This window comes from Perognathus longimembris, chromosome 1 (genome assembly GCF_023159225.1).
Source record: "Perognathus longimembris pacificus isolate PPM17 chromosome 1, ASM2315922v1, whole genome shotgun sequence".
NCBI lineage: Eukaryota > Metazoa > Chordata > Mammalia > Rodentia > Heteromyidae > Perognathus > Perognathus longimembris.
In genome coordinates this window covers 13,488,759-13,516,191 of record NC_063161.1, presented here as the reverse complement: position 1 = coordinate 13,516,191, position 27,433 = coordinate 13,488,759, and the positions used below count along the sequence as shown (strand labels likewise).

Genomic DNA, 27,433 nt, shown 5'->3' with positions numbered 1-27,433 from the left:
GTTACCTGGAAGATCCCAGCCCCTTAAAATCCCAGTAAGTTTGAAGGGCACCCCTGCTGCCATGGGATGTACAGACTGGACGGCCACTGCCCCAGCCTAGATTTCCACCTTAAGCAAGGTCCTCTGGACATCATCATGCGGCCCCTATCATCACACAGTTCACTGTGCTCTGCACTGCCCACAGACAGCGGCACCTGCTCTGTGCCTTGGCATTCACTAAAGTCAAATAAAGAGTAACCTCTGCACCAAAAGGCATTCTGGCTCCCCCAGGGCAGGATGTCACCAGGCTCAGGGCCAGCCTGTGCTTACCCAAAACTTCCCGTTATGTTCACCGTTGAGCAGAGTGCTAGGCAGGGTAGGGGAAAGAGCTCTGGAGGCTGGCATTCTACCAGAGGGACCAGCGGGACCATACATCCCTATGTGAGATAAATAATGCATGATATTAGGAGGTACTTCGTTTATGGCCTGGTTTAGGGGGGAGGGGGGCCTTCAGGAGATGTCTATGGGGAAAGGTAGCATCTAGGTTAGATCATGCCCAGAAAATAACAAGCATTAGTAGAAACTACCTATAGCCATTGTTTCATTAAATCCTCGCAGCAATTTTGAAAAGTAGGGACCATAATTTCCCTCTTGAAACTGGGGCCAAAGAGATATTTGGTACCTTGCCGAAATCATGCACCTGAGCTCTTTTTTCACTGATTTAGTTGGATGATAGGAATGAAGGTAGCCAATAAGTAATCCTTATTAGCAGATAATGGTTAATATTCTACAAAGTTGATAAAATCAAGGACATGTTCAAAATAAGCTCAGGTATGGTAGCACAAACTTGTAATCCTAACTACTGGAGAGGCAGAGCAAGGAGAAGCCAAAATTCCCGGTCCAGATCTTAGGCACAGTTTGTGAGAGCCTATCTCCAAAATAAAAACAAAGGCATTGAGGATGATAGTAGGAGAGCTCACCTAATATGTGTAAGGCCCTGAGGGGGGGGGGGGGAATGTCCAAAATAAATACAGTATCAAATCTATGAGCTGTGTTACTTGAACTTCATTTTACTTTTATGTATTCATCTTTTCTTATTTATGTTTAATAGAAAGTTGGGAGAGCTGGTGGCTCATGCCTGTAATCCTAACTACTCAGAAGGTTGAGATCTGAGTATTACAGTTCGAAGCCAGCCCATACAGGAAAACCCATGAGACTCTTATCGCCAATAAACTACTCAGAAAAAGCCAGAGTAGTGCTATGACCCAAGTGGTAGAGTGCTCACTTTGAGCACAAAGAAGTTCAGGGACAGTTCTCAGGCCCTGAGTTCAAGCCCTAGAACCAGCAAAATAAATAAATGTTTAAAAGTTGGGTGATAGCCCAGGCCCTGAGTTCAACCCCTAGAACTGGCAAAATAAATAAAATTTTAAAAGTTGGGTGATGGCATTTGGAAATTTTATTTAGATACAGAATTCATTTTAAAAAAAACTAACAATGTAAAAATCACCATTAGAACTTGAGTGACATTTCTGTGAGATCAACCTAATTGTATCCACCACTGAAATAATGTGAACCAGTGAAAACCTGTTTGGTTTTGCTTTGTTTTTGTCCCAGTACTGGACCTTGAACTCAGGGCCAGCCAAAGCTGTCCCTGACCTTTTTCACTCAATGCTGGCACTAAAGTGACTAGAGTCACTTCTGCCTTTTTGGTAGTTATTTGGAGCAGAGTCTCATAGACATTCCTTCAGGGCCAGCTTAGAACTGTGATCCTCAGATCACAGCCTCTTGAGTAGCTAGGATTACAAGCATGCCTGCTCTCACCCAGCAGAAACTGTTCTTTACAGTTTGAGGAATAATTACTGTATCTCAAGCTAAAAACAATTCAAAAACCTTGATTTTAAAACTCCTGTTTTAGAAGAAAATATTCAATTTTAAGAGTTCTAAATAGACAAAAGGAAAAAAACTTATAGACACAAAAGTGCCCACAATAACTTTTATTCCTTACTAGTATCATTTGAAATCTTCAAGAATTAGGTTTCTATTTGAGATCTTCTCTGAGAAACAGACTTCTGAGGAGACAAACTGTAATCTGGGCTGTGAAAAAGCCACTTTTCTGAAATGAGCTCAGATATGGATTCCCAGGGATTATTGGTACTAAGAGGTGAGCTATGTTGGTAAATTGTGATTTGCCTTTCTCCACTCTCACTTCCACCGGATGAAATCCTTTGCTTTGAAAGCCTTACTACACAATTTGTTTTATCTGCATTGAAAATGTTAAAAGAACAGTCTTTCTTTTTCTTTGATGTTTCTCTTCTTGGGCTATTCAATATTCCTGCATTTTTTTGTGACTTCTGTTGGATCTTTTCATCAGCAGAAATGCATCGCATGCGTCTCAGGATCTTTTTCCCTTTGCTAGAAGCACACTTCTGTGTATCCGAAATCAGAGCAGCAGCTAGCTCCATTCTCTCAGCCTTCTGTAACTTACCTATACTTGTGAACATAGCCGAGCTCACTGTAGTAAAATTCTGGGCACTGTGGTAGTTTAATTCATACAAGTGTTCCCACATTGAGGAACCATGCTTAGAACCTTCGTGAGACTGCTGACTCTTGCCTTGAGGCCAAAATCTCTTGCCTCGCGTGCGCTCAAGTTCCCTGAGAAGACTGCAAAAGATGGAAAGTGATCACCAGAACATACATAGAACAGAAACAGAAACAGCCAAAAGTATGTATGTGTGTGTATATATATGTGACATGAAACAGCAACTCACTGCAGGATTCCTGGAATTGATGGATGAGAAGATCCCAGGTAGGTAGCCCTTAAGTCGAGTGACCTATACAAATAGCCTACTGCCTCGGTCGTGGCATGATGGCTGAAGTCATTTGCCAACAATTGACCTGCTGGATATATTAAAATAAGAATATTAGAATTTTTAGCCAGGTGCCTGTTGCTCATGCCTACAATCCTAGCCTCCCAAGAGGCTTACATCTGAGGATCCCAGTTGGAAGCAAACTGGGGCAGACAAGTCTAGGACCCCTATCTCCAACTAACCACCAAAAAAGCCAGAAGTAGAGCTGTGGCCCAAGTGGTAGAGCACTAGCCTTGATCAGAAAAATCTCAAGGACAGCCACCCAGGCCCTGAGTTCAAGCCACAGAAAGAAAACAATGACATCTCAAGTGGTGGTGGAAAGCCTCAGAAGTTTCCCTGAACAAACCTGAAACTCAGTGTGTACTGCCAGCGATGAACTTTTCCCTGGGTACTGGTAGCGCATGAGATTAAGAAGCAAGGAAGAACACAACCAATATTCTCTCTCCAGAACACAGGCTGCAATTTACAAGGATTCTGCAGTGTCCAAGGGTTCTATGATAAAAGTTTCTTTCTGATGGATGTTATGCCAGTTAAAGGGTTTTTGTTTGTTTTTTGTCAGAAGTCTTTTGGTTTGTTCATTTTAAAATACATTTATATATCTATAAACAGATCAGGGTGAAAGCTGTGTATCATTAAACAAATAAGTAAAAGGTATCTACTGGATATTTCCATGATCCTTCCCCTCACCCACCTTCACTGAGATATCCCAGGTAGGCTGACTTAGAATACCAGAGTGCACTTGGCAAATATCACTACCTGTTTTCTTCCTTCAGTACTGCATGAGATCTCACCACTCCACAGTTACATATCACCCTGATTCACTCTTCCTTGTCTTTCTTCATACTGATCTTGCAATTTCTCTTCCTAATCTTCTCCAGAAACATTACAGGCCAAGATGGAAGACTTCCTGTAGAAATTCTTCCTTGTTATCTCTTTTACCCATGTCCCATGATATCTGTCACAGTACACATTGCACTGTGCTATGGTGTGAATATAAAGTGTCCTACCAAAGGCTCATGTGTTGAAGGTTTAGTCTCTAATGGGTGATCTGATCATTGAGAGGTGACTGGACCATGAATGCTCTGGCCTAGTCAATGGGTTAACCCATTGACTAGGAATTATTGGAAGATGGTGGACACTATGGGGTAGGTCACTGGGGGCATGCTTTAGAATGCTGTATCTTGTCTATCTCTGCTTTCTAAACACCATGAAGTGAGTGGTTGTATTCCACCACACTTTCCTGCTGCCATAACCCTTCTATCTCAGCACAGCGTCCACACCAAATGCCTACAGTTAACAGGCTTATCTCTACTCTGCAGACACACGTCTGTTCCTACAGCTACCATGACCCAGAGTCAACTGGCCTCCTTAGTCTAATTAGGCAATTTAATTAAACAATAAGATGTGAAATGAGAGTTATTTTCTATGAAAACCACACTAAATGCTTTAGTAAGACAAAAATACCATAAGCTGCTTAGTTAATTCAAATTATGATTGGGCAAGACAAGCATAAAGATTTGGGGGAAATAAGGAAGCAATCTAGGAGGATCTTATACAAGGACTGTGATATAATTGTTCATAAACCAAAACTAGAACTGTGGTTGATGCATTTTGAAAAGTACATCTAATTTCAATCTAAAGATCGAGTTTTAAAAAGAGAAAGAGACACTGATTCTCCACCACAAAAAAAAATATTGATAAGTTGTGTCTAAAGTTTCTGAGTCACTTACCTCACTTTTGGTTTCATGGATCAACTACCTCAGGAAAGAGAGTTCTAACTGAGCTGAGCATTTTTAAATTAAATGAAGAAAAAGGACTGACTTCCCTGGCTGAGTCACCCGGAGATGCCATAGTTTAACATCATCTGAACTTGACTGAGGTAGTTGGCATTTCTCTTTACAAAAGAATCTCAGGGAGAGGGAAATAACATTATGTTCCTTTGTCATACTTCATCCAAAATAAACAGCTCAGCACAGAACACTCAGCTTGATATAATGGAATATGAAAAGGCTCATTTCTATTATTTTCTCCCAGAGAATGGCCTCTCAGTAGGCAAATTTAGAGCATTTTATCAAAAGAAAGCAGTAAGTTGGCTCTGGACCAGAAGCAGCTTGGAACATAAATCACAAAGACTTCATTTTATAGTCTAGATTTCTACAAAAATTTCTCTAAGATTAGCAATTTTATTGTGTTAAGGTTTATATCTGGAACTGAGACAAAGTTGAGAGGAGATGAGCTGCAAATGATATGATAAAAAGTTTTCATTTAGGGCTGGGGATATAGCCTAGTGGCAAGAGTGCCTGCCTCGGATACACGAGGCCCTAGGTTCGATTCCCCAGCACCACATATACAGAAAAAACGGCCAGAAGCGGCGCTGTGGCTCACGTGGCAGAGTGCTAGCCTTGAGCGGGAAGAAGCCAGGGACAGTGCTCAGGCCCTGAGTCCAAGGCCCAGGACTGGCAAAAAAAAAAAAGTTTTCATTTAGAAGTAAGTCCATCACAAAAGTGATCAGAAGTTAGAAGTGGCACCATGGCTCAAGTGGTAGTGTTCTAGCCTTGAACAAAAGAAGCTCAAAGACAGAACCCAGGCCCTGAGTTCAAGCCCCAGGACCAGCACACACACACACACACACACACACACACACACACACACACACACACACACACACAAAAAAAAAGGTAGCAAGTGATCAGAAGTAGCAAAATTTAGGATTTGCCACCCAGTTACAAACCCATCATTTTAATGTATAAATCATTTTAATCTTCTTTATATCTTTTGATTATAATTTGGAGTTTTAGTTACTAAAACTAACTGGGAGCCCATTTTCCTACCCCATGGAATATTATACTGTACTCTACTGCTGATCAACTGCAATAATAAAACACTAAGGAAGGTGCCGGGTGCCAAGGCATTCACGCTAGCAATTACATTGTTAAACTACAAGCCAAAATGAAATCTGGAAAGCCAACTAAAGATTATTGCTTTCAACAGGTTAGAAGACAATCTGGGGTGTTTCTTTCAGTATTGTTCACTTGGAGCTGAGCCATCACTTCTGCAGGTTAACACAAGGCAGACTGAGTGAACATCCACAAGAAACCTGTTTTATCTATATCCTCATCTTCTGCAACTGAGCACGTAGAGCCAGTGAACTGTTTTGCTGCTTTGAAGATACAAAGAGGAAATGTTAAGATCTCTGCCCCTGGAAATTACCCATCTGTTTGGGAGGTAAAACGCATATAGAAATAAATGGATGAATGAATGAATGGTAAGAGAGGGGCTAGTGTTGATGGCTCATGCTTGTAATCCTAGCTACTCAGGAAGCTGAGATCTGAGGATCACAGTTTGAAGCCAGCCCAGGAAGGAAAGTCCATTAGACTTATTTCCACTGATAAAAGCTATAAATGGAGCTGTGGCTCAAGTGGTAAAGTGTTATCCTTGATCACAATGGCTCAGGAACAGCACCCAGGACTGGCACCAGAGAGAGAAAGAGCTAAAAAGGGGTTGAACATGGTGACATACATGGGTAATCCCAGCCACTCAGGAGAATAAAGTAGGAAAATCTCAAGTTCAAGTTAGCTAGACCTTGTGTCAAAATATAAAAAATAATTCTAAGGCCAGTGGCATTCATGTGGTAATCCTAGCAACTCAGGAGGCTGAGGTGTGAGGATTGCAGTTCTAAGACAGCCCAGGCAAGAAAGTCTGTGAGATTCTTATCTCAAATTAAACACACACACACACACACACACACACACACACACACACACATACACACACACACACACACCCCTGAGAGTGGAACTGTGGTTCAAGTGGTAGAATGCTACCCTCAAGCAAAAGAAGCTCAAGGACAGTGCCCAAGCCTTGAGTTCAAACCCAGAACCACAGTTTCCAAAACTATCTTCAAACTGAAAGCAGCCCCTAAGAGGATGGTAGTCCTCAGTCTTAGTCTTCAGCATTCAGAACCTAGGATTCCCTTCCAGTCAGCACACTGCCTCAACTTCCTTATCTCGGCTCCCACCACCTCTCAGCCCCTCAGCACTCCTGATCAGTCCCCTCTAATCTTGTTCTGTGCAGTTTCCCCCATCAACAAGAGTCCCCTTTTCTCTGACAACTGACACCCTACACTTCCTTATGGGCCCCTGCCAAGAGATTGTCTTTGAACACCCTCTCATGGTTGATCCGTAGCTTCCTTCGTATTTAAGCTTACAGAATTAACGCTGCTAAGGGCCTTAAGAACTTAGTGAAATTACTTTATACATGGGGCCCACAGACAGATGGTCTTGAACCAGAGAGGTCAGAACTTGCCAAAGTGTCTGATTAAGTACAAGCTAAAACCAACACCTGATGCAATCCTCTCCACTCAGATGATATGTTAAATCCTTAATGTGGTAGCAAAGGCAGAAAGATGGTACATTGGAGGCCAGCCTGGACTACAAGAGCAATTTCCAGGCTAACCTGAACTACATAGTAAGATGAAGCAGCTCAGAGCTACAATGCTTGTGTAGTATGCACAAGGCTTTGGGGTTGATCCCCAATACAAAAAAGGAAGGGGGAGGGGCAGGAGGAAGAGGAAGAAGAAGAGGAAGAGGTAGTGGTGGAAGTGATAATGGTGATATGGAACAGATTCTTAAAAGATTTCTTCAGTGGGGTGCTGGTGGCTCATGCCCATAATCCTAGCTATCAGCAAACTCAGATCTGAGGATCACAGTTCAAAGCCAGCCTGGGCAGGAGAATCTGTGAGACTCTTATCTCTCAATTAACCACCAAAAAAAAAAAAAAAAGAAATTGAGCTGTGGCTAAAAGTAGTAGAGTACTAGGTTTGAGCAAAAGAGCTCAGGGACAGCACTCAGGCCCTGAGTCCAAGCCCCATGACCCCCAAAAATAAATAAATAAAATAAAGATGTCTTTAGACACAGTGGCTCACACCTGTAATACCAGCTGCTTGGGAGGCAGAAAGCAAGATCTCAGTTCAAGGCCAGCCAGGGTAAAGACTTAGCAAGACTCCATATCAGCAAAATATGGGCATAGCAGTTCACATCTATGATCCCATCTATGGAAGTATGAATAGGAGAGATGGTGATCTAAACACCCAGTACTGTCAAAATTTTATTTTAATATTTCTTTCCTAATAAGTGAAAGCAGGTATCAACAAAAGTTAGAAGTATTTAAAAAAAAAAGAGCTACTTCAACCAAATAAAGACATTTTTTAAATAAGCAAAGTATGATGAAACAAAGGGGCAAGCCGCCTGCTCATAGCCGTGGAAGCCTGGGGCAGTTACCTAGTTTGCACAAGGTATCACTGAGGCTGATGCTCAGCTGCTTCTTGACGAGTGAGGAGCTGGCCAGAGTGTCTGCATCTTCCTTGATTTTTATCACTTGTTTGTAATACTCAGTTGCTTGCTTCTTCTGGGATCTAGGAAATTGAAATTCAACTAAGGTTTGCAATGAAGAAACATGACACTCATTTGTATATTCATTCAACATTCACTGAATGCTGGTGCTAAAACCAGGGAGTGAGAATGGGTCAAACATCCCTGTTCTCTTGAGATTGGAAGAGAGACTGGAGAATAAAGCAGGGATTCACTCAGCAACGTGCAAATTTGAGAGTTGGGGATTTTTAGTTGTTTTTTTCAGTGCTAAGGATCAAACCTGGGGTCTCACACGTACTAGTCAAGTGCTCTTCCATGAGCTACATAGCTGGCCGGGAGTTCTGGACTTCAGTGTGGCAGTTTTCATGGTAGGATCACATGGTATTGTAATTCAGCTGGGTTGAAGATGGTGGCAGAGCTGAGCAGCAAGGCTCACAGCAGGAGGAAACCATTCAGCTCAGAATGCTAGCTCTGAAGCCAGCTAGACCAGGCAATCCGGTGCCTGGTTGGTCACAGGATTGGCTCAGGCTTCCCAGATGCCACAAAACTCCATTGACCATGTCTATGTGATAGAAAGCCAGCTATACCTATCTGCCATGGATGACAGAGGCCTAAGAAGCACATGAGACAACAGACAGATGTAGAGCAATGGCTGAAGGCCCAGGCACTGTGAGGTGAAACAGCAGCTAGTCTTAGATCAGAATGCTAATGTGGTTGCACAAGGCAGAGGAGGACTCCCAACTCCCCACACACCCAGAAGAACCAAGAAGGCATGAACAGAGGGATAGTATCAGTGAGGGAGGGCTCAAGTGGTAGAGTGCTAGCCGTGGGCAAAAAGAAGCCAGGGACAGTGCTCAAGCCCTGAGCCCAAGAACCAGGACTGGCAAAAAAATAAAAATAAGGACACTGGGCTCCTTTGACCTTTCCCTGCTGCTAAAACCTCTACACAGTATTGAGGCCCTGGGTTCCTTTGCATATATGATGGTCAGTGCCCTGATACTAAGAGCCTGAAGCTCCATGGCTTCTGAACAGAACTGAGGACAAGGGAGCAAGACAGCCCCAGCAGATAAGCTCAGACCACCTGATACTGCTGAATTTGGGATGAACAGAAAAGCAAGACACATAGTTCTTCAAATATCTTATAAAAACTTACTTTTCAGGATCTTTTTGCAAAAAAAATAGCAAATCTGCCAAAAATTCCATAGTTTCTCCAACTAGCATGTTTTTCTCTCCAAACAAACTTCTTCTGATATATAAGCACTCTTGAAATTTCACTTTCGCAAGAGTAATATTTCCATCAGCCAGCCTGAAGATAAAACACATGTGTGATTTACTAGGCATGATAAAGTGTTAACTATAGTCACTGTATTATCAGTAATAAAGGTATTTATTTTGTGCAAAAATCTGTTTATATAGTAGAAATTGAAGAATGTCAAAGTTACTTATAACAGTGTGTGTGTGTGTAAAATGTATTTTGCAGTGCTGTGGACTGAACCCAAGGCCTCGTGGATACTAACCAAGTATCTACCATGGCAATATATTCGTTAAAAAAAAAATAGAGCAGCCAGGCATGATGGTACACACCTGTAATCCAGTACTGAGGGATGCAGAGGCAAGAGGATCAAGAGTTCAAAGCCAGCCAGGCTCCATAGTGAGACAGGGTCTCAGAAAAGGAGGGAGGGAAGAAAGATGGGAGGGAGAGAGAGAGGGAGGGAGGGAGGGAGGGAGGGAGGGAGGGAGGGAGGGAGGGAGGGAGGGAGGGAGGGAGGGAGGGAGGGAGGGGAGGGAAACTAGAGCACTATTGAGCTAGATCATTCCTCATGGTATACTGTGGGACATTTAGTAGTATCTCTGGCATCTACCCACTAGGATAACAAGCCTTCACCCTTAGTCATAATAACCAAAAAGGTTTCCAGACATGGCCAATAGAGTCCTGGTGAAATGTATGGCCTGGATCATCCCTGGCTGAGAAGCACTAGGTTGGAGGATAGAAATGCTAAAGGTGAGCCTTTCTTAACCAAATCAGTTGAGTAAGAAACAGTTATGGACTAATATTAATCATTAGAATAGAAGCTAATACAGAAAACAGGAAAAAAGTCCATATTTACATGAGAACACCTTCAGTGTATTTCATGGTAGCTTGATCACAAGGATTGCTGATCACTATCTTGGCTACTTCCGTAGCATAATCCAAAATGTGATTTTCTTTTAAGAACTCCTCAGATGCTGATTTTGCCAGGTTATTCAGCACTTTGACTGCAGGAAATAAATGTTGACAAAGAATGTGATGCTTAAGTTTTTGGTTTGGGGTTTTTTTTCCCACAAAGGGGTTAAGATGACAATAGGTCAATTTAGTATTTTACTTCATCACTGACAAGTGCCATTGTTTTTCTGCATAGATCGACTATACTAAGCAGGAACTGGTTCTCATATGAGACATTTGTGTACATGGCAGTTAGAGGTCCAAGGAGCCCAAATGGTAGACTGAAACTGAAGACTGAATGGGGTCAGAACAGAATGAGGATGTAGACAGCAGAGCCAATTAGCCAAGTCCTCCAGAAAGCAGCCAGCGCTGTCCTGTAGCAAGATACAGCCTTCGAGTAACAAGTACAAAGGTCCCACAGACCCAGTTAAACAGTTGTCTGTATCTTACCACAAGCCACTGCCTCAGTCATGCACACCCTCAACTCTCTTGCTCCTCTACTGAATTCAATATATACTGGAAAATAATACGGATTTTTAAAAATTATCTTTAAGTAGCTGTAGAAAGGGCTTTCAATTCAAGTCAGTGTATAAGTCCAATTCATCTTGATCAGTATTCACCCCTTTCATGATTCTCCCCCATCTTTCCCAACCCTCAAGTCTGCCTCCCTCACCTTGGCCTCTACACACACACACACACACATACAAACACACATGCACACGCACACACACACACATTTTAGACTCCTGGTATTTCATTTTGTTAAATTGTTCATTAGTTGTTCAAATGAGTTACAATTTTAAAATCCTCCCCTGAATGTAAACCAACCCCGAGGACACCTTGACCTTGCACTTCTAGCTGCAGAAGTGTCAAGGAAAGAGCTCAGGTGGCTCATGCCTGTGATCCTGGCCACTCAGGAAATCAGCCTGGGCAGAAAAGTCTGTATCTCCAATTAACCACCAAAAAGCCAAAGGGAGAGCTGTGGCTCAAGCAGTAAGTGCCACCCTTGAGCAAAAATGCTAAGGAGAGACTGACTACCTGAGTCCTCAGTTCAAGCACAGTATCAGCATTCTCTCTCTCTCTCTCTCTCTCTCTCTCTCTCTCTCTCTCTCTCTCTCTCTCTCCCCTCTCTCTCTCTCCCTCTCTCTCCAGTCCTGGGGCTTGAACTCAGGGCCTGAGCACTGTCCCTGGCTTCTTTTTGCTCAAGGCTAGCACTCTACCACTTGAGCCACAGCATCACTTCTGGTTTTTCCTATATACATGGTGCTGAGGAACCAAACCCAGGACTTGATGTATACAAGGCAAGCACTCGTACCACTAGGTCATATACCCAGCAGCACCACCACCACCCCCAAAGTCCCCATTCTGTGGTCCACAGTTATAGCAGCTCTAGCAAACTCAGCAGGAAGCATTTGAAGAGGAGGGGCATGGCCCAGGAGGAGGCAGAATGGCTCCCTCTGCAGGTGTTGCCTTACCTTTCTGCTTCATCAAATACTGGCTGGCTTTTAAGTCCTTGAGTGAATAAAACAACAGGTTTGACCAGGCCTTCTGAAAATACTTGAATCCTTTCTGAATCATCCCAATTTCAAGATACAGTTCCCCTACAGCATTCTGAGCTTGGAGGAGCATTCCCCTTGTGGACGGCCTCTGCAGAAAATGAGAAGAGGAACTCCTCCTTAGGGGACACAAAACTCAACAGAAACCGCTGTCACACCCCTGCAAGAAAGATTTCATTGTAGCAGGGTGCTGGTGGCTCATACCTGTAATCCTAGCTACTAAAGAAGCTGAGATCTGAGGAGTGTGGTTCAAAGCCAACCTGGGCAGGAAAGTCTGTTGAGACTCTCATCTCCAGACAACAGCAAAACCCAGGAAGTTGAGCTGTGACTCAAGTGGCAGAGGGCCAGCCTTGAGAAAAAAAAAAAAAACAAAAAAGCCAGTTGAGAGCATATAACCCTGAATTTAAGCCCCAGTACTGATATTTAAAAAAAGATTCATTTGTCATAAAATTATACATATTACCTGTCTTTCAAGTAATTTAAAATACTTAGCAAATAAGTGGCTGTGATGAATCCTCTATCAGGAGATACTGCAAACTAATAGTCTATCTTGGACAATGTCTCCATGGGTTGTTAGTCAAAGATAATACAAGCTTTCAGACTAACCTGAGAAGGCCTGGCATGTGTGAATGGACCAGGGGAGGCAGAACCCAGTACTCAAATGAACAGCTGGAAATGCTTCTTGAATTCAAATATGGCCAGAGAGCAGCTAGCTTCCTATTTAACACATTTTTGCTTAGAGAATTGAACTTACATTCTTACTAGTCTAGCACATTTATTTCAGGGTACTTAAATTAACTTCATTAATTGAAGTCACTTTTCAACAAAACCTTTGCAATGCATAAGAACACACTGGATGGTTAGTTTTTAAAATATACTGTTCAAGCAATGAGAGTCAGTAATGAGTTACCTTACTGTTTTTTGTTTCATTTTGTTCTAGTACTAGGGCTCAAATGCGGAGCCTGAGCACTGTCTGTTAGCTTTTGTGCTCGAGTCTGGCACTGTATCACTTGAACCACAGCTTCACTTCCAGGTTTTCTGGTGGTTAATTGGAGACAAGAGTCTCACACACTTTTCTGCCCAGGTTGGTTTTGAATCACAATCCTCAGATCTCAGCTACCTGAGTAGCTCGAACACCTGACTAGGTTTGCAATTTTGAGTCCATGAATCCCATTAGACATCCTTATAAGATGTGTAGGTGTAGGCAAAGACAAAGCTTTAGGAAAATTTGAAGGTCTTGGTTTTTTTTTAAATAAAAACAGCTTTGTCTGTGGTTGTTTTAGACTTATCCACAAGATCAACTAAAATCAGTAAAAAAAAAAAAAATTTACAAGCTTTTATAAAAGGCAATAAAATGTCACCCTAAACACAGGAATAGTTATATGTTATTAGAAAAGCTTTTATTGTACTCAATAAAGACAAAAGTCAATATTTCACAAAAAGCAAACCAAAGCTGGATGCTGGTGGCTCAGCCCTGTAATATTAGCTACTTAGAAGGTTGAGATCTGAGCATCATGGTTCAAAGCCAGCCCAGGCAGAAAAGCCCATGAGATTCTTATCTCCAAAAAAACTATTCATAAAACGCCAAGCGGCTCAGGGACAGTGCCCAGACCCAGAGTTCAAGTCCCAGGAACAGAAAAAAAAAAAAAAAGAAGAAAAAAATCATAGCTTCCAGGCCCTAGCCTAGTAGTATGCATCTGGAATCCCAGCTAATCAAGAGCTGGAGATGGGAGGATCATAGTTCAAGACAAGCCTAAGCAAAAGCTCATGACCATATCTGCAAATCAATCAAGCAAACAGAAAAATGGGGCACATACTTATTATCCCAGCTATGCTGGAGGCTGTGATCAGAAAGATCCTGGTTCCAGGACAGCCCTGACAAAGAGTTTGAGAAACTTCACCTCAATAAAAAGAATTGGGCATGGTGGAGCACAACTGTCATCCCTGATTCAGCAGAAAGCATAAATAGGATCAAAGTGCACACTCAGAGAGGAAGCAAAACCCTCTCTCAAAAATAATCAAAGAAGGGCTGGGGATATAGCCTAGTGGCAAGAGTGCCTGCCTCGGATACACGAGGCCCTAGGTTCGATTCCCCAGCACCACATATACAGAAGCGGCGCTATGGCTCAAGTGGCAGAGTGCTAGCCTTGAGCGGGAAGAAGCCAGGGACAGTGCTCAGGCCCTGAGTCCAAGGCCCAGGACTGGCCAAAAAAAAAAAAAGAAAAGAAAAATAATCAGAGAAGCCGGGCACTAGTAGCTCACCCTGTAATCCTAGCTATACAGGAGGCTGAGATCTGGAGAATCATAGTTCAAAGACAGCCCAGGCAGCAAAGTCTGTGAGTCTCTGGTGTCCAAGTAATCACAGGAAAAAGCCAGAAGTGACACTGTGGCTCAAGTGACACAGCACTAGCCTTGAGCACAAAAGCTCAGGGACAGCAAATAAGATCTGAATTCAAGCCCCATAACCAACAAAAACAAATAAATAAAAATAACTAGAGCAGATGGCTCATGCCTATAATCCTAGCTACTCAGGAGGTTGAGATCTGAAGATCATGGTTCAAAGCCAGACTAGGCAGGAAAGTCTGAGGGACTATTATCTCCAATTATCAAATATCACCACCAGAAAACCAGGAGAGGAGCTGTGGCTCAAAGTGGTAGAACACTAGCCTTGAGCACAAAAGCTCAGGGAGGGAACCCATGCCCTGAGTTCAACCGCTATGACCAGCAATACATAAACAACGTAATAGAGCAAAAAAAGGTAGACAGTTAAGTACCTGCTAAGCAAGTACAGTCCCTGAGTTCAAATTCTAATATTACCAAAAACAAAAATCAAAAAAGTACTTCGAGCACGGCTCAAGTGCAGAGTACTTAACAAATATAAACCCTGAATTCAATTCTTCCATCACGCACACGCACACGCACACGCACGCTCATAGTCTACTCTCTCTCTCTTTCTCTCTCTCACTCTCTCTCTCTCATAGCCTCCTCACTGATGAACAAACCAAACAGAGGACTATTTGTAGACTAAGTGATAAAGAAACAAAGACAAAAGACCTCTGAGAATATCCAGAACAAAGCTTGAGGATCTACAGTGCTTTCCCATTACCTGCATAAGCATGTCCTCAACACTCAGGAAGAGCTCTTCGGCTTCCTTGGTCTTGCCCATATACTTCAAGAAACTCCCGATAAACAGTATCAGTCGGCATTTGTCAGTGTCATTAATCCGTAAAAGTCTGCATTCGAGCACTGGGATGAAAAGAAAAGGGAATGATCCTAAAACCTCCTGGAAGGAAGTACAGTGCTCAGCCTTAATCCTCACACTGAGTTCAATAGATGATCCTAAATTCTCATTAAGGGACCAGTACTTTGTGTACATTAAGGTCTACATATATTACCAACTGTTTTCATCTATGACATAAAAAAATAACCATTCTATTGTCAGATACCTTAGTGTGCAAATTTTGAAAACAAAAGTCAAGAAAAGGTATTTAGATTGCTCAATCTATGGATTGCCATAATTTGCATTTGGAGTAAATTTCAGGCCAAAGAGAGATAATAATATCTCTTACACAATTCTGCCCTCTGTTGCAGCTATCTTGAATTGCTGGCTTTGTTTTTATTTTCTTTATTTGTGGTCTGAACATATTCCCACATAAGATTAAAAATATACTATAAGCCAGGTGCTGGTGGCTTATGCCTATAATCCTAACTATTTAGGAGACGGAGCTCTGAGGATTATGGGTCAAAGCCAACCTTACGTAGGCATATTCGTGAGATTCTTCATTAACTTCCCTGGAAGTGGAACTGTGACTGGAATGACAGAGCACTGGTGAGCAAAAAAATACAATAAAATAAAATATTTATTTATTTATTTATTTATTTCAGGGACAGCACTCAGGCCCTGAGTTCAAGGCCCCAGCACATATACACACACACACAAAAAGTGAACAGCAGCATAACTTTATTAAAATTTAACTATGAACTCCAGAACACCTGATATGAATCTTGCACGTGTATTACAAGAAGCTTTCATTGATAGCCACGTGTGGTGGAACATGCCTATAATCCTAGCTACTCGTAAAGTATAAGCAAGATGATTTTAAGTTCAAGGCCAGTCTAGGCAAAGTTAAAGAGACACCAGCCCTGCACGTGCCCACATCTCAAAAATAAAATACCAAAACAAAAGGGATGAGCATATGAGTGCAAGACCCTGGGCGCAACTCTAATTTCCACAAGAGAGGGAGGGGTTGGTTTGGTTTGTTCATGAGCCCCATCTCCACTGGCCACACTCTCCCATTCACTCACTCAGCACCAACATAGAAGAGGACACAATGAAGTTCCTAATATAAAACTAAAATGCATGGGCTGGGAATATGGCCTAGTTAGTAGAGTGCTTGCCTCATATGCATGAAGCCCTGGGTTTGATTCCTCAGCACCACATATATAGAAAAAGCCAGAAGTGACGCTGTGGCTCAAGTGGTAGAGTACTAACCCTGAGCAAAAAGAAGCCAGGGTCAGTGCTCAGGCCCTGAGTTCAAGCCCCAGGACTGGCAAACAAACAAACAAACAAATAAAAAAACAAGCAACCAATATGCATAAATTACAGAGAAAATTGAAAACATGGCAAAATACAACAAAATGTAAAGCTTACCCTAATTGCATCAAAGATCATTTGTTTTCACACTGTGGCTTGTGCTTCTGATCTTTTGTATATTAGTATTTCTGAATATTAATCCTTTGCCTTCTCTTTATGGTATGCATATTCATCACAGTTGCTCGCTTGCCTTCTAATTGCTTCTGGTTTTCTCAGGGTCATTCCACTGGTGATATGTTTTGTTTTGTTTTTTGCCAGTCCTGGGACTTGAACTCAGGGCCTGAGCACTGTCCCTGGCTTCTTTTTACTCAAGGCTAGCACTCTACCACTTGGGCCACAGTGCCACTTCTGGCTTTTTCTGTATATGTGGTGCTAAGGAATCGAACCCAGGGCTTCATGTATACGAGGCAAGCACTCTACCACTCAGCCACATTCCCAGCCCCTTGTTTTGTTTTACACAGAGAAACTTTATGTATCTATTTAGACAGATTTATCAATTAGGTTCTCCATGATTTACTCTGTTGGTTTCTTGCTTAGACTTAACTATACTTTACTTAACTATATAGTTTATGAAAATATATTCTTGTTTCCCTCCATTTCATTCTAATCTTCCTGAAAGTTATTTTGGTATAGTTTTAACTAAACTTGTTTAATCAAATAGTAAACCCCTGTCACAACCATAATCTATTGATTGATTGATTGATTGATGTCAGTTTTGGGGCTTGAACTCGGAGATGGGACACTGTCCCTGAGCTCATTTTTTGCTCAAGACTAGCACTCTATCACTTTAAGCCACAGCCCTACTTGTGATGATTTTTTGTTTGTTTGCTTGCTTGGTGGTTAATTGGAGATAAGAGTCTCACAGATGTTTCTTCCTGCCAGACTAACTTTGAACATGATCCTCGGATCTCAGTCTTCTGAATAGCTAGGATTATAAGCATGAGCCACCAGTGACCAGCATAATTGGTCTTTTATAAACTGAAACTCAAATGTCCAAAGATTATCACATCCCAAGTTTTTAAATTCATGTCTGGATATCTGAGTTTCCATTTTGTTCCAGTGAGCAGTCTATTTTTTTTAAATTATCACTGGTTTGTAATACATTTAAATAACTTGGTATTCAAACTGTTATTATTTTAAACTCTAATATCTATTATTTCTCCAATAATTTGAGAATAATTTTGAAATTTTTTATATTTTAATATCTCTAAGTAGTTGTGCAAAAGAGATGCCATTCAACAAAATTTTACTTTAAAACATGTTAATCCATTGATATTTTCATTAAACTTGTTTTTTATCTATAATTCCATTGGGGAAGAATTGATGATTTGCAACACTGAGTTGTTCCAGCTAAGAATATGGTTCTGTCTCCCTGTATACTGAAATCATAGTTTTTACATTTTGAAAAATAAAGAAATAAAATGAAACCAGGTGCTGATGGTTCACAGCTATAATCCAAGCTACTCAGGAGACCAAGAAATGAGGATCAAAGTTCAAAGCCAGTCCAAGCAGTGAAGTCCGCAAGACTCTTATCTCCAATCATCCACCAAAAGAGCCAGAAATGGAGCTGTGACTCAAATGACAAGAGCATCAGCCTTGAACACAAAAGCTCAGGGTCAACATCCAAGTGCTGAATTCAAGCCCCAGGACTGGTACAATAAAATAAAATAGAGATCCTTTTAAATTCTAGTCTTAGTTCATATTTTCTGTGATCATTGCAAATTGTGTCCTCTGTGCCTTTTGTTTATCTCTAGTGGTATCTAAAAATCTAACCACCAATTTTGTTCAATCTATTCAAGATGTTTAAAGGTTTCTGAAGGTTCCCAGGTAGTCATGAAAACATGGTATTTTTTATTTACTTCAACCTTCTGTCAAGACCCTGTAGTGTCACATATTTATCCTTTTCCCTCATTGGAAAGCTCTCTGCTTAGTAGAATTATTTCTGTCCACCCTACCTCAACAGCCACCTCGGGGACAATCAGCCATCTGCCAAGATGGACCCATTCCCAGAACACAGCCTCTGCCCACATCGAGCATCATGCCTCTAAGAGATCCCCATCTCCTTCTCACACATGTACCCTGATCTTATTCGTTCTTTTCCAGTCTTTGTCCAAAAATGAAACTGTAGCCAGAAATGGATTTTCTTCACTTTGATAGGACCCAGAGCTCCAGCCCCAAGCAAGAAAAAAAAAAACAATAGGGCTGGGGATATAGCCTAGTGGCAAGAGTGCCTGCCTCGGATACACAAGGCCCTAGGTTCGATTCCCCAGCACCACATATACAGAAAACGGCCAGAAGCGGCGCTGTGGCTCAAGTGGCAGAGTGCTAGCCTTGAGCGGGAAGAAGCCAGGGACAGTGCTCAGGCCCTGAGTCCAAGGCCCAGGACTGGCCAAAAAAAAAAAAAAAAACAATACCCCAAACCTTGATTGATACTGTCTTCTATCTCCAAGTCCTCTCTACTAATCATCTATTAGCTTATTAATAATCTATCATTAGATTCTATTCAGAATGTGTTTCTCAGGGAGGAGAAAAACCTCAGGAGAGATAAGTCCAGGACTCCAAACTGACTTGATATTCTCCTCCAGCCACCAGGGGGCAGCAAAGGACATGGTCAGGAAGGAAAACTAATCCTCTGGATGTAGACACTACATTCAAACCAAGAGCAAGAAGCCTGCAGATACTTTTTGTTTGTTTGTTTTTTGCCAGTCCTGGGCCTTGAACTCAGGGACTGAGCACTGTCCCTGGCTTCTTTTTGCTCAAGGCTAGCACTCTACCACTTAAGCCACAGTGCCACTTCTGGCTTTTTCTAGATATGTGGTGCATGTATGCAAGGTAAGCACTCTAAACCACTAGGCCATATTTCCAGCCCCCTGCAGATACTTCTTGACTCCCTGCCTAATGGTACCTCTAGAAAACTGATTTCTTGGGGCTGGGAATGTGGCTTAGTGGTAGAGTGCTTCCCTAGCATGCATGAAGCCCTGGGTTCGATTCCTCAGCACCACATATACAGAGAAAGCCAGAAGTGATGCTGTGGCTCAAGTGGTAGAGTGCTAGCCTTGAGCGCAGATGGGCCCAGGGACAATGCTCAGGCCCTGAGCTCATGCCCCAGGAATGGCAAGAAAAGAACGAACGAAAGGAAGGAAGGAAGGAAGGAAGGAAGGAAGGAAGGAAGGAAGGAAGGAAGGAAGGAAGGAAGGAAGGAAGGAAGGAAGGAAGGTGATCTCTTAAAGGAACTTTCTTGAAACGATCAGCAGTCAAAAGTATGAATACCCTACTAATCTCTCAGAACAGAAGGGGAAAATAAAGAATGAGGCCCCCAAAGGGTAATGATTCTTCTTTATTTCCTGAACAGGGAGAGGGAGGTTGTGACTTAGGAGATGATCCAATACACCCCATGAATTAAAGCTCTCCTAGTTAGCAGCAGCTCCACCCCCTCCCCATATACCTCTTCCTCCCACTGGTACTTTGGGGAAAATTAATTTTCATATGATGCCTGTCTACGCAAGGCTCTGTGTCATGAACTTTTGATCCCACTTAGACCCAAGTCCCAGATGGCCTTGTGCTTTAAAGGGACACAGAATGTCCACCAAACCATCTCTACTAGAAAAGGAGGGCAAGGAAGAACTGACAGACAATTCTCCAGATTTCAGGCTAGAACATGGGGTTTCTTTGAAAGGATAGTCCAGTTAAGGATCTTACCTCAATATTCCTAGAGGACACACTAGCCCAAGGTTATGTGTGGCTACGTAACTGTGGTTAAAAAGGGTAGGGGGAGCCAACAGTAAGAGAGCCACTGTAACATATAACAGTGTAATAGTCCGGTGGCTATTCCCTGGGATTCCTGGTTCTTGTGACTCTGATACATTTTATATTGCCTCAATGACAAGAAGGGACTCACATGATCCTGAAAGGACAGACCCCCCTTGGCCAGGGTGGGACCAGCCACAATGCACCGGGTAATCACAACCTTGCTTTGTAAAGGTGGAGAGAAAAAAAAAAAAAAGAGGGCCCACAAGAGACAAGAGATTGAATACAAAAGATTTCATGGATGTAAATCTGAAAAACTTGGCCATGGCTAAGCATTTGGGACAAGGAAGGGATAGTACAATACAGGATTACCTGCTGAGAGACAGGTTTTTCTAAGAGTCCAAAATAAACAGTATTTGTATGCTGTGCATGATGGCTCACACCTGTAATCCTAGCTCAGGGGGTTGAAATCTGAGGATCACAGTTCAAAGTCAGCTGAGGCAGGACAGCCTGTGAGACTCTTATCTCCAATTAACCACTTTAAAAAAAAAGCTGGAAGTAGAGCTGTGGCTCTGGTGCAAGAATGCTAACCTTGAGCAAAAAAATAAAGTTCAAGGACAACAGGTAGGCCCTGAGTTCAAGCCCTAGGACCGGCACACACATACACAGACAACAATGTGTATATACAGATGGCTTTATGCTTATATAAAAGAACCCCAAGAGCCCTGTGGATGTCCCCACCCACTTCAAAGGAACAGATTCTGAATGGGGCTCATTTGTGCTAGAAAATTCTCCCATACTGCAATTTAGGTGTTTCCTTCCAGTGCAACCTCCAGCCCCTATACCCTCCATTACCTGGTCAACAGCATAGCATGAAAAAAGAGAGAAACTGTGACAAAATGAACCCTTATTTCCAGAAGCTGCTGGCTTTCGTTTGGGAAGGAGCAATGGGGTTGATGAGAATCTTGTGAGGGAACAGGAGACCATAACTGCTGGCCACTCTACATCCCAGGCAAAATGAGGTACTGTTGCTCACTGTACCTGACAGCGTACACCTCTTCTTTATCTTGTGGCACTGATCGGCTTTAATCTTGTCCACCGAGAGCATATATGCCGCTGAAGCATCGTAGCCGGCTTCCAACAATACATTCCAGTAGTGGATGAAGTGTAGCCTGGTCCACAAGCTAGGGCTTTGGATCTTTGAGATAAAATCTGTGATACTTTTGACACAACATATGAATAAAAATACATTTAGCACTTCCTGCCTTGAGGGAAGCTGTTCTCATAACTACATTTCATTAGCCTCATCACAAACTTAACAATACTTTGGTTGGTCTTCCAGTAAATACCAGCCTTTCACTCTTTAGCAAGTAGAGTCAGTGCTCCTCGTCTGACCAAGATGACTGCCCCTTCTCCCTGGATCGACCTACCAGGCAAAGAGGCCCATCCAACCATTCATGCTATGAACGTAATGTATCATTTTTCAAAGACATATTACTGTCAATTACTACTCCTCAAGTAGAGTAATTGTCGGGCTCACACTAGACAGAAAGGGGCTTGAGTACTGTATCTTGGATACCCCTAAGGCTACCACTGTGTGGAAGGTAGGATGGGACAACTATGGGTATATGATGAATTAGTGACTAAGTAAGTAGTAAAGAAGGAAGAAGCAGGGAAAGGAAGGAAGGTGGAGGAAGGCAAAGGGAGAGAAAGATGCATTAGGAAAAGATGAGATGAACACAGGAGGTCCCAGCAGGACCACATTGTCCATCCTTTCCCAACTCTTGTTCTTGGCCTCTGCTCTCCAAATGCTAGTTTACTTTGAAAGGAAGACTCTGCTTCTCTGCAGAAGCAGGTAGATTAAATGGAGTGACTCTGAGGATCCCTCAACCTGCAGCAGAAAGGGGTGCCAGGTGATGGTCTCATCTGATAAAAAGACTGGGTAGTTAAAGAAATAGGAAGTATCTTGCTCAAGGGAACCACCAGTAACTGAATACAGCTCTAATAAAGGGAAAAGATAAGCCAGCCTCAACACAAAGGGAGACTCACCTGGGGCTCGTGAGAAAGCCGCACAGGCCAGCCCAGCACCCGCTCATCTTCAGATGCCACGGCAACTCTTGATAAACTCTCCAAAAACCAGTTTTCCGCTGGAAGAATCTTGTCAAGATTTGGTGAAAATGTGTTTTTTTCTGATTTGTTGGGTTCAGAAATGTATATGGGCTGCTTTCTCTCACAGGAATGATAACACCTATTTAAAGATGAATTGCAGTTTAACACCTATGACTTCTTAGTATATAAAAATAGTATAGCAGAAATCTAACACTTCTATAGATATAACTAGAGAAATAAAAGACAAGGTGACTCGAATAGAAAAGGGAACTCTTATAATCAGTTTGAATTTCCCCACCCTCCCAAGAATTAATTCTACTTAGGGTCACTGGTGAGCATGTTGGCTTTTCAAATTGTCTTCCCTTCCCCCAAGGACCTATCAGTGACATCTTTTTCTCGTTTAAATATAAAATATGGTTACTGCCTACATAATCATTTTCAAGCATTAGAGGGTATGCATTTAGAACACATGAATCCATTGTTGGTCAATGGATATTGGCCAAGGGGGAAATGAGCAAAGAGATGGCAAAGCTGACATCAGAACCAGGATGGCTCTACCTAAGAATAATAGATCATTCCCAGAAGAAATGGACTGGACCCATCATGCTACCCAGACACCAGCTTCTCAAGAAGTAACAGAGGGTTTTGTTTCATTAAATCCTAGTGAGATCTATTCTTAAAAACTAAAATAGAAATATTTCTAAATTTGCCACTTGACACTTTTCCCTGCAAGACAAATGGCACACCCAGTCTGGCTCATCGTAAAAACTATGAACTAAAAAGGAGCCATTATTTAAATAATTATTCTGCATTTCCACTGAATTGACTTCCAGCTAACACACACATTTGGAGAGACTACCTAGGTGTCGAATACAGTGCTTAAGACACTATTGAAGGAAAAGAAAACCCCTCCCACTAGATATGGCAAAGGCATTTTGTGGGTAATAAATTGGGAGAGTAGGAGAGTAATGACAGAGAGAGAGAGAGAGAGAGAGAGAGAGAGAGAGAGAGAGCGGTGGGTCCATAATTACCCTGAGACCAAGATTTGAAGTGTTAAACACAACTCTTAAAATGTACAGAACTGGGCTCCATAGTAGAGCGTATAGTCTTGTTACGTGAAGATCCTGGATTCAGTACTAGCACCAAGGAAAAACAAGGTGCAAAATATTTTCATGGGCAAGGATCTCAGGAGGAGGACCTAAGTACAAGGCCCCATATGGCAAACAAAGTTCATTAAAGTCAGGGAGATCAGACACCTTGCCTGCTCAGCACAGGGCTGGCAACTGAAAAAGCATGATTAATCCACATGTTCGGACCGGATCCCAGGCTACACGTGGGATGTAAGGGATGCTGTGACCTCAGCATCACCTTTGTGTGCAAAGTACTGCCCCGTTCTCACTGACAGACCCAATGGCTAACATCTAAAGAGTGCTGCTGTCACAGTGGGATAGAATACGCTGGACTGACAAGCCTAAATATCATTAGTAAATTATCATCTAGTAAAAGAACAAAAGTTTATTATTGGGGTGCTAGACTTTGAGTCCAGGTCTCTTCTCCCTGGAACTGGTAAGAGCAGCTACCTTGAAGGTGGCCAGTGGCCAGCTTGTCACATGACCTTATTTAATAAGCGTCCAAAAACTGTTTCTCGTGGTGGGAGAAAGGCTGGAAGTACTGGCAATTAGCTCAAATGGCCACCTCAAGTGCTCATCAGAATACCACATGCTGTATTAGACATGAATTAGCATGTATGATACCATCAAGGCAAGTTCTATTATTATTCTTACTTTGTAAGTAAGGGATGGGAATGCTGAGAGGGTTAAATGCCTTGTACAAGGTGGTACCCATTCTCTAAGAGTCTAAAGCCACTGCTCTTAACAAAAAAAGTCATTTTTGGTAGAGGCCAGAGGGATATTTTTGGAAGGATCAAAAGTGAACTCTGCCAAATGGCATGCAGGGCTGGAATGAGTGGAGGACAGGGTGAAATGAGGCCACTCATGTCCCCTGATCACAGTGTCACGTACAGATGCCTCACACCTCCTCTCCTGGGCTCAGGCCACCAGCTCCTATTTCCAAGGCAGGCAGACACCAGAGACTGAGATCCCATACTGCCTCTCAAAACAACAGAAACAGAAGCCACCAGAAACTGCAAACCCCCTAAACAAGCAGCCAGAAACAGCTGTGCATTTATTCAGCAAACTCCTACTGAGTATAATTAGAATAAGTCTCAGGAAATTCAGACTTGATTGAGTGATCAAAGAATCTCTCTTAATCGAGGGAGAATCAACTTTTGGCTCGTAGTAATTTAGGTTAACAAATGGGATATAATACTAGACAGAGAGTTAATTTTAAAAACAAGGAACATGCAGACGCATGTGAGTAAAACAAACCAACTTGCCTCAAAATGATTGCTATGGCATTTGCACAAGAATCAAAAGATAGTCGTTTATAAACACTATCATGATAGATTCAAGTCCTAGAGGCCTGGCTTTAGGGTCATTTCCCTACATGTGGGCTGGGCTTGTTCCTCATGCCCAGGCCACAGAGATGGGAATTCTTGCCATTACAATTCTTCATGACTCTAGCAAAGACTGGTATTCACAGCCTCTTTTTACTTGGGGGCTTATAGTACAGAAAAGGGGTTCAATGGGTACCCAGAATTTTAGCATCTACACCATAATCCGATAGTCTCTGTACCCAAGAGTGTTATTATTCTTAGAGAAATTAGTCCAGTGCAAACAACCCTAGAGAAAATGAACGGAAGAACTGACTTTGATCTAAGAGCAGCCACATCCCTTGGCCTGCTCTCTCCTCCACACCATATTAAGATGTAGGGGACTCAGGATTGGGAGTGTAGCTCAAGTAACAGAACACTTAATCCTTGAGTTAAAACTCAAAAAAAGATGACTAAGGTAAGTGGCTGAGATCCGAAGATTGTAGTTCGAAGCCAGCCCGGGCAGATAAGTCCTCATGAGACTCTTATCTCCAATCAACCGCTCAAAAACTGGAAGTGGCACTGTAGCTCAAAGTGGCAGAGCACCAGCCTTGAGCAAAAGAGCTCAGGAACAATGTCCGGGCCCTAAGTTCAAGCCCCCAAACCAACAAAAAGAAAAGAAACGGGCATAGAGTTTAAAATCTTCCCAGAGGCTGCGGTTTAAAGGTTTTTAGAGAAGCTCTGTGTGCCTAATTGTTACAGAGTGCTCTGCTTCTAGATTAAATGTGTCTGTGGTGGCTGGAGTTTCTTGTGAGGTAGGCCTACAGTGCTTTTCAAAAGGGAATTTGATCTCAGAGTTAGGCAGAGATTACTCGTTTCTCTCCAGTAATCATTTCCCTCTTCTTCTTTAGTGATGGAGCCCAGCTTTGGCTTAAAGCACCATGCACTCAGTTGAAATATTCACCTCCAAAATCTGCTGTGTCTAGTGATGGGCCAACTAATGAAATTCTGGGTCAAAGAAACCTAAATAGAAATGCTGACAAGAAACTTGTGAGGAAGCTCCTTCTAAGGAAGTGGAAAGACCTTCTTCCTTCCTGTTGCCTAGAAGGTGATGGCTGGAGCTCCAGCAACCATGAGCATGAGTGAGCCTTGAGAACACAGGCCAGTGAAATGTGCCAGGGACCCAGAAGGAGTTGGGTCCCAGTGACCCTGTGAAGCCAATAAAGGAGCCCAGAGCTGCCTGTGTGCAGAAGTTAACTACATAAGAGAATAAACCCTGGCCAGATCTAACTGATGTCAGATCTCAGTTAACCTGAATAAACCTCATAAACATTTTTATGCAAGTCTATTGAATGACTTCTCCTTGAGCAATCTTGCCATAATCTTTTCCTCCTAGGTGACCCTACTTCCCCTCAGCCAGAGACAGTTGCACAGCGCTGGGCCTTACCAAGCAGTTTGTGTTCCACAGCGTTTCGCAGGGTCTGGTGCCGGAAATAGAGGAGGCCATTAGGCTTCTCTTGGATCCAGTATTTGGTGGCATTGCGGAAGGCTGCCCAGTGCACCATGGTCACTCTGTAGTGATTTCTATAACCCAGCAACTCCAAAAGATGGAGAAGCTCATCCTCAGCCAGCCCACAGTGTGCGATGCACAATAAACACAGCGCATCAGACAACCAGCTGTCCAGCCCTACCAGAGGCGGGAGAAAGGGGGACAGAAAAAGTGCAATCGTGAGCCAGGGAGCATCATTGGTGTTTTACACTAATCAACTGCATTCTTGCAATCTTTTTGTAATAACTGGCCCCTGCCTTTTAAATGAGGGAAATGGGACCAGATCAGTTAAAGAAGTTACTCAAAGTCACACAGAAGTGCAGGCTAAACAGGGATTTGAACAGTCTTATTATTCATTAAGTTATGGTCTCTATTCTCACAAATAATCCTCTGGTTATAAACTGGCAGGCTTATGGTTGTTCTATTGAACATCTCTGCTGAGGAATCTTTATTAAAGTCAACTTATACCTAGGAATGTGATGGTTTTGCTGTACAATTATTCTCCTGCCATGTTTTCTCAGACATCACCTGAAAGGCAGCTTTTTATTACTTCCCTGTCCCTTAGGTTTTGGTCCTATCATTAAGTAACTCTAAAGAGATCCTTCAGAACCCTGAGAAACATTGCATCATGGTCTACCATCTTAAATGTATTTCCTATGCCATGACCGAGGGATGAACCCACATTACCTACAATCTTAAGGCAAAATCTTTAGCCTTAGCTGTACAGATTCTCCTCCCAAGGCTGATCAGGTTCTTCCTAAACCCATGGACAAGCTCCCAGGGCTTGGGTGGGAGTTTCTGGACAGGGCTTGTGTGGCACTGTCCCTGTGAACAGAGGGACAAAGGGAAGGAGCCCTGGGCTCCTGTAAAGCCCACACTGGCCACGCTGGGTGCCATGGCAATGGGCCACATGGCCTGAATGACTCTTCCAGATCACAAAAAGGCTTGTTTCTACTTCCTTGGCATGAGGGAGGGTATGATAAATGTGAAGTCAATTGATTTACAGAAATGGAAACTCTAGAGCAAAGA

The 27,433-nt window shown here is 42.6% G+C and overlaps 1 protein-coding gene across 2 annotated transcripts in view; it reads right to left on the bottom strand.

Annotated features, from left to right (window-relative positions):
• Window positions 1-1,966: 1,966 nt before the first annotated feature.
• LOC125359324 (putative tetratricopeptide repeat protein 41) overlaps window positions 1,967-27,433 on the bottom strand; it is a 49,213-nt gene continuing 23,746 nt past the window's right edge. For both annotated transcript variants that reach the window (XM_048357013.1, XM_048357006.1), the window contains 10 exons: window positions 26,303-26,542; window positions 22,365-22,563; window positions 21,357-21,535; window positions 15,081-15,220; window positions 11,894-12,065; window positions 10,324-10,471; window positions 9,369-9,521; window positions 8,126-8,259; window positions 2,748-2,877; window positions 1,967-2,640 (listed from right to left, as the gene is read on the bottom strand). In XM_048357013.1, coding sequence (XP_048212970.1) covers window positions 2,010-2,640; window positions 2,748-2,877; window positions 8,126-8,259; window positions 9,369-9,521; window positions 10,324-10,471; window positions 11,894-12,065; window positions 15,081-15,220; window positions 21,357-21,535; window positions 22,365-22,563; window positions 26,303-26,542 — 2,126 coding nt within the window. In that variant the 3' untranslated portion in view covers window positions 1,967-2,009. The remainder of the gene's footprint in view (window positions 2,641-2,747; window positions 2,878-8,125; window positions 8,260-9,368; window positions 9,522-10,323; window positions 10,472-11,893; window positions 12,066-15,080; window positions 15,221-21,356; window positions 21,536-22,364; window positions 22,564-26,302; window positions 26,543-27,433) is intronic.